General features: G+C 43.1%; 1 protein-coding gene across 1 annotated transcript in view; it reads left to right on the forward strand.

The window, feature by feature from the left end:
* Positions 1-10,452, forward strand: part of cyth3a (cytohesin 3a) — a 37,830-nt gene extending 27,378 nt beyond the window's left edge. Inside the window, exons 10-13 of the mRNA XM_080456370.1 lie at positions 3,412-3,488; positions 6,025-6,096; positions 6,405-6,559; positions 9,289-10,452. Of these exons, the coding sequence (XP_080312496.1) occupies positions 3,412-3,488; positions 6,025-6,096; positions 6,405-6,559; positions 9,289-9,361 (377 nt within the window). The 3' untranslated portion in view covers positions 9,362-10,452. The remainder of the gene's footprint in view (positions 1-3,411; positions 3,489-6,024; positions 6,097-6,404; positions 6,560-9,288) is intronic.
* The last annotated feature ends 1,253 nt before the right edge of the window (positions 10,453-11,705 follow it).

The raw sequence follows: 11,705 nt of genomic DNA on the forward strand, positions 1-11,705 counted from the left end.
CTTTCACCTCTCTGCTCTGTTCTCTGTGACTGGCTCTTCCTACTTAACTCTCTGCATTAGGAGGTAGGTAACCCCTCCACCCTCAACCCAACCCAACCCACCCCTCTCCTCTTCTCCCCTCCTCCTCGTTCGTCATGGAGCGCCATCATACTGGCATTTGGCTGCTGTTTTCTCCTCAGTAAACCAGAGCTCCCTGAACATGCTAGCCACTCCATATAATTGCCTGGTTTGCTGTGGAGCTTGTTTAGTGCGTGGATGGGGTGGGGTGGGGGGGGGGGGGGGTGCAGTGAGTTATAGCGGTCCCAGAAGGGATGGTTTATCATTTGGGGAGGCTAAGAGGATGGTCTCTGTCTGAGCTTTCTTTATGCTCGGCGGGGGATTGGCTGACTTCCTCCACTGGGGTGAGGGCTGGTCTCAACTGGTGCTCTGCAGAGAACGCCACCACTACGTTTGATCACTAGCGGATCACCTGAAGCCTAGCATAAGGCTTTCTTCACAGGCTTTCTTTAACCTCATCATATCACAGCGTTTTATGCTCCTGATCTTTATGTCTACGCTTCCTCAGTAGCTGACACAGCTGTGTAGCAGGATCACACAGGTCAGTGTAGGTAGTTATATATAGGTTTCCACTACATTTTCCACCAGTAATCATCTTGCGATGAAGTATAAAGGGGAAAAAAACGTATTCATCTCATGTACAGTATAAGCTACGTGCCATTTGAGACTTGCCCTCAACTCAAGCTTTGGAAACAGTGAGATTGCGCTCAGCGTGACAGCATCTATAGTGCCTGAGGTGGAGCAGTGAGAATGCGTGCTGCTGTTTGGATGTAGCGGATGCATTGGTTTCTAACAGACTAACAGAGCCCCCCCTGAGGGACCTCTCTACTTATCTCCTTTCTCTCTTACACTTTGTCTTCCCCTCTCTGTCTTTCTCTCTTCTCCTACTCTCTATATCTGTCTCTCGCACTGTCTCCATTCCCCCTTACGCTCTACATCAGCCGGGCTGTGCTTGCCAGATCGTTTTAGTTCCAGCTTTTCCTACCAGTGAATTCCATGCTAATTTTAGCCCCACCCCCGTAAAAGCCCCCGCTCAACTGAGGGGAAGAATGCGCTTCTTTCCTTTATTTTCTTTTTACGGCGTAGTTAAATGAGGTATTCTGCCGGCCTGTCAGGCAGTTGGATATGAACGACTGCTGCGCTGCTCTGAGGCTGCGTGACGCTCCATAAGCCAGTCATTAACACCAAGGTGCCTGCTTATTTCCCCCCCAGCCCCGAGCCTGTGCTATGCCTGAATCCATCACCATCCTTCGTACACAGCATGTCACAGTATTTAAACAGCATTTGAGCATTGTTAGGAGTGTGTGTCCTTGGCTCCAAAAGTTATGGTTCAGGGTTTGAGCTTCTTTAATTGTCACGCGGTTGACACGTGTTTACTCTCTCAGTCTCTCCTAATACACGAATGGAACAAAGAAGTGCAACTGGCTGCATTTGAGCTTTACAAACTCAGAGGGCTGTGGTGCAGCAAGCATACACTGATACATGGCAGTTTTGGGGATGAAGTTAAACACCCTCTAGACTGAACAGAAAAATACTTTCACTCTCACTTTAATTGGCTCATTGACAATCGTGAAATTGTATTCCGTCAAATATCCATCCTCGTTTTCTGTTTGAGCGGTGGATAAAAATAGACGAGATATGCTGTAGACCTCCTGGGCATTGGACTATTCATATGAATGTAAAAATTCCATGGAAGTAATGAAGTGTTTAGATGGAATTGTGGCTGATATGACAGGGTGACATCTGTGTGCGTGGGGAGTATTGCATATTGATTACATCAGTAACCGTAGACGCCTCCGAGACGGGGCGCTTTCTGGAAAGTCAGCAGGCATGTCATTATGCTGTGTCCGTGTTGCAGCAGCACATGCAGTATTGTAGGATGGACAGGCCGCACATGATTTATAGTGCGGCATGTCTCAAAAACATCCTCATGTTTCTTTGCGTGCACTGTAGGTTTTCAGTGTTCATTTAACTCAGTGTACAAAGGTCCATTTGGTTACATTCGTGTACACTCTCTGAGTTACAAATGGATGCATTAGCACTGAGAATTTTACTGTGTACGTGGATAAATGACATCATCCGGGGTCTAATTAACCAGAAAATCCAGTAAGCTGATAATGATAATCTGGTGTGACATCTCACAATCTCCATATAACTGCTGACAGTGGCAGCAGTTTTTTTTTAAACATAGAAGAGATTAGCGGTCATTTCTGCTTGTTTGAATTTCAACCAATGAATGACAGATCATGTTTCTTTCAAATGTCCCGACTCCCACATACAGGGCTTTAGAATGAAACCCATCAGATGTTCATAATGTATCTGTCCGTCTCTTGGTTCTGTTGTTTGTTTTCTGTGGTCAGAAGTGTGTATTATTGAGCATGAGTCAGGGGAGTCAGGGGCTGAAAATAGATTTCCCCTTGTAAACGAAGAAATATAAAAAGGGCTTGACTCACATGTTTGTAAACGGTTCCAGGAATACCCCCGTTTAAAATTCACCATTATTACTTTAACCATTTAAATGCTGTCCCTTTTGAGAATACGAATTAACCACTGAAACCCCATATGGTTGAGCGGAGTCCCTCAGGGCTCTATACTAGTGTCTTTTCTGTTTTCTGTCATTGTCGGGAAAGCTTTCTCTGAAAATAGCCGTTCGACAAGCTCACAACATTTTCTGTTGTTCTTGTTTTGAGTTGAGATGTTTAGTGATTTTGCTCTCCTTTTGTGTTTGTCTTTCTAAATATTTTTCTAAATGATGTTTCATAATTTGTCCCCACTGTGAAAGTCTGTTCTTACACTCTCTGGGTCAAATTAACACTCACCCACCCCTCTCCCCCTCCTCACCTTCCCTCCATCCTGCCTCCCGGGGTGGGGAGTGCATTGTAATATTCAGGGTGTGATCGAATCAGTCTACCCCCCGCAGGAGTTCTCAAATATACGTTTTTGTGACCTATTTTTGGTCATGGTCATGGACCTGTTTTCATGGGTTACAAGTAAATATCCTATTTTTTAACCCTTCCTACAAAATTGTGAGTCTCGAGCTGAAAAGGTTTTGGGAATCCTGTTTGAGGGTTAGGGCTGCATGCTGATCAGGATCAGATGTTGCATGTGGACTGACTAGAGATCTCAACAGGTTGACCCAATACTCCAGAACTAACACTGTCATCTTCATCACCCAGTGGATGAAAATTGGCATGGCTTGGCTGTCTGGCATCCCTCTTCCTTCTTCTGTTTCACAGTCTCTCTCTCTCTCTCTCTCTCTCGCTCTCTCTCTCTGTTCCTTAATATCTCTCTCTCGCTCTCTCATTTCCTTTGGGTTGTGCTTTAACTCAAAACCTCCTGTTTCTCTGTGTGTAGGTGGGAGGGTGAAGACATGGAAGAGGAGGTGGTTCATTCTAACAGACAACTGCCTCTACTACTTTGAATACACAACAGTAAGTGGACAGAGGTGTGTGTGTGTGTGTGTGTGCGCGTGTGTGTGTGTGTGTGTGTGTGTGTGTGTGTGTGTGTGTGTGTGTGTGTGTGTGTGTGTGTGTGTGTGTGTGTGTGTGTGTGTGTGTGTGTGTGTGTGTGTGTGTGTGTGTGTGCGCGCGCGCGCACGCGCCTAGCCGCTCACTCTATAAAATGAGATCAAATAAGATCACCTGGAGGCCAGGAGGACAGGAAGTCAAACAGAGTGACAAAGGGATTAAGTGACATATATGTGTGTGTGTGTGTGTGTGTGTGTGTGTGTGTGTGTGTGTGTGTGTGTGTGTGTGTGTGTGTGTGTGTGTGTGTGTGTGTGTGTGTGTGTGTGTGTGTGTGTGTGTGTGTCCACACACACACACACACACACACACACACACACACACACACACACACACACACACACACATACACACACACACACACACACACACACACACACACACACACACCCTCTCTTTAGCAGATGCAGTCTCTGACCTCCATCCAGCAATTAACATGATGCATCATGGGAAACATCTGGGAAGGCTGCGGCAGCACATCTGGCCTGGTTAAGCCAAGTGCTTCCCTCAGCCCCCTCCCACACACACACACACACACACACACACACACACACACACACACACACACACACACACACACACACACACACACACACACACACACACACACACACACACACACAAATAATAATACCCAAACCCTCTTCATCACCCCTTCCTCACAACCAGCTGTGAGACCCCCCCTCTCACCACAAGTCCCAACACGTGCCGTCCCCTGCCACAGCCCCTGATTAGTATACACTACAGACATGATGGCGGCTGACAGGGGGCTGTTCCTCAGGGCCCCCCCACCTCACATCACCCGTCAGAGAGAGACATTAGTAGCTCGTTGAGGAAGTTTATATACATTCAGTGGCTCTACCTCTGCCACAGTAGTTCTCAAAGTTTAAACTTCAAGTTCAAGGACCCCCCCCCAGTTTAGGCCACGGTATGAAGGTGAGTGAGGAGTAGGACCCAAACTCATCAACTCAAGAGTTTTAATTATTAAGGTTCACCAAAACGTGGCATACTGTACAGTCAGTGTTGCCAGGTGGGAAATGTTAAATTATCCGCTTGAAATTACTTGAAAAGTCGTACACAGCCAAAAAAGATATATCACAGCCAGGTGTAAATATGTAATTTCCCCCCAAAATGACATATTTATTGTAAGAAACAACCTCGTTTGAGACTCAAAACGCACATGCTGCGTGGAATCAGACAACTTCCTGGACCTTACACAAATAAAAGCCTGAAACTGGACTGGAAAGACGCAACCAGTGTTTTTAATGCCTCCAAGTACAGATCTGGGGTCAGATTTACTGACTTATTTTGAAAAGCCAAACAGGATCCCGAATCAGCAGCCAGGGAATTTACAAAATTCACACACATGTTTGTGATATGACAAAATTATCGTATATTTGGGCACAGAGGGTAGAATTTACATACATCAGGCAATACTGCATACAGTCCATAAACTAAGGTTCTCCAGAAACAAGGCTGGTCAAACATTACCAGGTTGAACACTTGATTCAAAAGTCTTAACGCCCCAAACACATACATGAACTCACTGCGAACTGTGGAGTTTAAATAGACAAAGGGACTAACAGACCACAGGTGACTCAACTGACCATAGACACAGGGATAGGCAAGGACATACTACAAAATAAAATACGACACCTGGAGATGATCAGACTGAGGGAATTACAAGACCTAAAACCACTGAATACAGAACAAACTGAACATAGAGCTACAGAAACTAAACAATCAGGTAAACACGACTAAACATTAAAATCAAAACAGGGAGCAAGAACACAAGAGAGAACTAAATGCCCAAACCAGAAAAACTGTCCAAAGTCCAACGGCTGAGGAATGGACCATGACACACTGAGGACTGACCATGATACTGACATGACACTGACCATGAATGATACTGCCATGATACTGACCATGATACTGACATGATACTGACCATGATACTGACCATGATACTGACCATGATACTGACATGATACTGACCATGATACTGACCATGATACTGACATGATACTGTCATGATTCTGACCATGATACTGACCATGATACTGACCATGATACTGACATGATACTGACCATGATACTGACCATGATACTGACCATGATACTGACCATGATACTGACCATGATACTGACATGATACTGACCATGATACTGACCATGATACTGACATGATACTGTCATGATTCTGACCATGATACTGACCATGATACTGACCATGATACTGACATGATACTGACCATGATACTGACCATGATACTGACCATGATACTGACCATGATACTGACCATGATACTGTCATGATATTGACAAGATACTGTCATGATATTGACATGATACTGTCATGATATTGACATGATACTGTCATGATATTGACATGATACTGTCATGATATTGACATGATACTATCTATCTTTCTCTGTGTTTCCAGGATAAAGAGCCTCGTGGCATTATTCCCCTGGAGAACCTCAGTATCAGAGAGGTTGATGAGCACAGGAAACCTGTAAGTAGCCCTTCTGGCCCTGTCTCTGCACATTACATTGTCCATTTAATAACAGCATAATAGTAGCATAATGTGTTTATGTCAAGTAACTTACATGTTTTTTGTATTCTTATATGTCTTGCCACAACCAAACTTCAAAAGTAGCCTTGAACTCATATATTGCAACAGGGCATCACATTTGAATTGGTTTTAATACAATTTAGAACACACAATGGAAACAACTTATCAACACATTTTGACACGGTGCCCAGTTGGACAGAATCCTGACATTTAAAACTGTGCTCTGGCTGTCCCACTCTCCTTCGCAGAACTGCTTTGAGCTCTACAATCCCAACCACAAAGGTCAGGTGATCAAGGCCTGCAAGACGGAGGCGGATGGACGTGTTGTGGAGGGCAACCACATGGTGTACAGAATATCAGCGCCCACGCCAGAAGAGAAGGAAGAGTGGATCAAATCCATCAAGTAAGATTCCCCTCTAGAACCTCTCTGTGTTTCTCCCTCCGCTAGCAGGGATCCTTTTACACTGGAAGGGCACTTAGCTGACGTCGAGCCTATTTCCCATGTGTGCCTTTCACATGTCTGACCTTGACTGTGAAGAGCACACACACACACGCACGCACACACACACACACACACACACACACACGCACACGCACACACACACACACACACACACACACACACACACACACACACACACACACACACACACACACACAGATGTAAGTTCACACCCAAATGCGTGGACTAACACACACATGCACAGATGGGATGCACAAACGCAAACACTCACATGTGACTGTGTGACTCAGTTTCTCACACTGTGAGACAGATAAGACTGTGGACTCAGAGGTGATTTGTGCTCTCTGGAGGTTAACCAGGCTTCCGTTCGATAAGGCCTGGAGTGTCAAGTCAAGTATGAAACAAAAAACATGCGCTCACCCACACACACACACACACACACACACACACACACACACACACACACACACACACACACACACACACACACACACACACACACACACACACACACACACACACACACACACAGAAATGGAAGCACTCAAATGCATTTAGGCAGCGTCTGCACTCTATTGGTCACATCCAAATGCTGTCTTGTTAAGGCAGGAAAAGAGACTCGATTACTGCAACAAATTGGACCCAGTGGGTAATCGATCGACTTGTTGGAATCACTGAGTCCAGCATCACTGGACAATTCACTGATCAATACCAGAGCTGAAAATATCATATTATAAGATCCCTCCATGCTCTCACTATACAGCAATCACATTACCATTGACATGTGTTTCCATTAAATCTCACTGATGGATCTTCGGCTAATGCTCGGACGTTAAGTTACACTAAGTTAAAATCTCGTTTGAACAAGGCTGCTTCGTGGGCAGTTAAGTGGATTTCAAAGTAGGAAGAGGTGACCATTTGTCAGGGTTTGTGTGATTTAGAGTTAACTGACTTTGAGATGACATTGTGAGAGCAGAACCTTCAGAACCTGAATATTTCCAAATAAGAAAACACTACACAAGAAAGACCGATACCAGACTGTTAAGACCAGCTCTATGTATCTAGTATAGTTAAACAATATCGTTGTCAAAAATGTACACCAAAGCTTGGGAATACCTTAGTATGGTATGAGTCATAGCAATGTAGTTACGGCATGTTTTCATCGTCATATGGCAAAAGTAGCAGATGAGTTTGTAGATCTGCTACTTTTGCTATTTTTGAACTTGAATCCTGGAAAGTAACAGTTTTGGACATATGAGGTTTCCTACCGACAGTGACGATATGCAAATACACAATGACAAATGCTGTAGACAAAAAGTAGTGGGGAACAAATTATTTTTTAAATTTGATTAAACATACAGCATATAAAACTGTTACCAAAAAAAGAAGAAAAAAAAATGATATCACCAATAAAATGGTGAAGAAAAAATACTGTACTAATAATATGTTGGTGAAAACAAAATCTCACTATACTAAAGCATGTCACAGAGAAAATGCCATACTATACTATTTCACAAAGAAATCTGCCATACATGTACAGTAGCTGAACAAATTGCTGTATTTACTACTGTATGTCTCTAAAAATATGACGTGTAGCATTTTGCTGAATAAATGCCATATTATGTCCCTGGACTGGGCAGATTGGGGGTGTGCTACTTCAATGAGACTCGTGTCTCTTGACTAAGCTGGTTGGGGTGGCAGACTAGCCTGTGGTCAGCTCATTCTCTCTCTCCTCTACACACACACACACACACACACACACACACACACACACACACACACACACACACACACACACACACACACACACACACACACACACACACACACACACACACACACACACACACACACACACACACACACACACACACACAGTGCAGCCTTGCTGTCTCCCTGACTCATCTGCAGGGTTGGCAACTTCTCCTGTGGCTAGTATCACACTCACACACACACACACACACACACACACACACACACACACACACACACACACACACACACACACACACACACACACACACACACACACACACACACACACACACACACACACACACACACACACACACACAGCCTCAGCATGTCCTGCAGTCTTGCTGTTTTGGTAAACCATTGCTTATATTATTCAGCCTTATTACATGCCAGTGTGTGAGCTCTCCCCTCTCAGGGAATAAAGCTTTCTCACAACAATATACGTCTACAGGGAGGGATATTTGGAATCATAGAGCTCCATTATGCAAGATGTGTTCGCAATTATGAAACGTACTTTCTAGTCTGGAACCTGTCCACCTGTTATGCATTTTGTCTCAGCATAGACTATGTTCAGCTATTATTGCAGACGTAACAGAAATGACTGATTTAAGCCATATTCCGCTGTTATATTTGTTGTGGAGGGTAAATCTGAATGCATAGTAGCATTAATACTGGCTCCATCTGGCAATACAAGCAGAAATGTCATTTTTGGAGTGAATGCTTTACAGCAGTAGTTTGGAGCAATGTTTGTTGAAAAATATAATATATAGAAAATGTTGTGAAATCTCCTTTGCAAATGTGTAATCAGTGGGAGCTGAAAAACAGCATATCAATACATTGGTGTTAATATTGAGGCTGGGCCAATCGCTTAACAAAATCTTCTCTCTACCCCCCCCCCCCACCCCGGTTTACAGAGCAAGTATCAGCAGGGACCCTTTCTATGACATGCTGGCCACCAGGAAGAGGAGGATAGCCAACAAAAAATGATGACTGCATGCCCGCCTATAGACCAATAAGCATTCTGCATCGCTACCGCCAACGTTGTCACCAGCAGAGCCCTCCCAGGTGCCACAGATGGATCATTAAGGTCTCTTACCCATTCATCCAGAGGGACTGAAGTCACACGGTGATGGGTGGCACCGGACAGAGCAGCAGAGTGCTTTTGACAGATGTGTCTGGGGGGCGGCAGTGAAGCCATTTGTCCCCTTACCCTACCAGAGATTTGGACTTTATGCACCTCAGTCTTTATCAATCTGCTCTGTTGGGGCCAGAGAGGACAGTTGCGGTTGCAATATCTTTGACTAAACTGGATTCCTAACACAAACTACAGTAAGATGACCAGATTTCGCCAGTTATGCAGCTATAGTACATCTCTGCACCATTACTGTGGTGTAGTTATGCCCTCTAGTGAGTGGGAAAGGAATTGCATCTACCATGCTGCATTATAACAAACAGGTGGCCAAGCCAGACACCCTCAGTATGATCGAATCCCATGAGACCAACATCTCCTCAGCGTTAGATACGCTATTGTTCTTGAAATGAGTGGACCTATATCCATATCCACTCACTAAAATCCAATTAATACCCTGTTCAACTGTTCTGAGCAGCATTTTGTCAACGTGATGTGACACATCCTGTCAACAGCTGTTGACAACTGCAACTGTGTGTAGTTGTTGTTGGTTAATTATTGTAAAAAGAATCAGCTGGTCTGATTGTTAACACCAGAATGACTGTTTCACTAGTAACAGAAAGAGTATTCTTTAAAGACTGATAAAAAGTATTGATGGAATGACAGCCAAGGAAATCTGGTTCATTTGTAGTAGTTCACTTCTAGTACATCATGTAATTTCAAATATTTTGTATTTTCCTGTGAACTATCACTTTTACTATGGAAGCCCATTTCTGCCAATGTGACCTAGTATCTCGAAATGAGAAAATATATTACGTCATAATTTTGAGGTTTCTCATCATCTAGAGTTATTTTGAGTAAGCTTCTCATTATTTTGATACCAAATCATTATTTTTGAGATTGTCATTTTGAGATTCTAACTTTGAGAAAGCTTTTCATTATGTTGAGATACTACTGTAAGTCATTACTGCATTTTGAAAATAAGCCACAGGGAATTTTTATTTAAGTTTCTCATTATTTTGAGAAACCAAGTATTTATTTTGAGACACCAAGTCATTATTTCAAGTTTCTCATAATCACTTACAGGATTTCCCCCCCATCATATTGGTGGAAATGGGCTTCAAACTGTAAAACACAACAACCTTGCTCTGAAGTTGTTTTGAAGACACCTCTATAACCAAGATATCTTTTCCATATTTATTTTGTCTGATTTTCTTTAACAAAACAAATTCTCCCCTTTACATTATTCATGTATATAATGTACATATATTTTTTGTCTTTGTGTTCTTATGTAGCACGTAAAAGCATTATGGCTGTAGCCTACAGTATACCCGTTCATTTTTTATTTTTCGTATTGTTTTGACAACATAAATGTTTACAATAGTGTCAAGGGAAGCCTCTCTTAGCTCCTCACTGAGCAGTGAAGATATAATGATGGGATCTTCATATTGTGTTGCGATTGGAAGTTCTGTTGAGATGTCATTAAAACAGCAAAAGCCCACTGCACTGAGTTTGACATGTGGGAGTATAGAACAAAAGGGGACTGACTGAGGATGAAGGATCTTAAAAGTCCTCAATAGGTGAAGCTGACAAGAAGATACTGAGATTTTTCTATTGAAGCCCAAATAGTGTGAAGGATTACTGGAACCCAAGGGCTGGTTTCCCAGACTGAGATCAAGCCAACATCAGAGAAAATCATACTCGTTCGAATGAAATTGTAGGCATGATACTGGATTGGTAGCAAACTGGCCCTAGCTGTTTTGATGAATATTTTGAATTAAAAAAAAAGAATTGTAAAACCTAGACTGTGTGTGAATTGATTGAAATACAATTAGCCTAACACCCAGCTAAACCTAGTCTTTGGTTAATTGCAGTGCTATTAATAGCATGTGGATAGTATCACAAATACAAAAGGGGGGGGAGGGGGGGCAACCCCTTTCAACAAACGGCTAGAAAAAAAACGTGTAGTGAGTGAAGCACAAAGCCTGAATACGAAATAATTCCTTTAGTCTCTGGCCTTGTGGAAAATTCACTCAGTATCAACTCTGGTGGGCTTTCCCTTCACCTACCCAACCAAACAGAGACTGATACACTCAAATTATTATCTGCTGTACAAATGTCAGACAGAAGCATCTTAAATTCGTGTCATCACCTCTTCCACCATTAGTGTACACTGTTCACTTCACAGTTCACACTACAAAC

Source organism: Gymnoscopelus braueri, assembly GCF_963280865.1.
Source record: "Gymnoscopelus braueri genome assembly, chromosome: 17".
NCBI lineage: Eukaryota > Metazoa > Chordata > Actinopteri > Myctophiformes > Myctophidae > Gymnoscopelus > Gymnoscopelus braueri.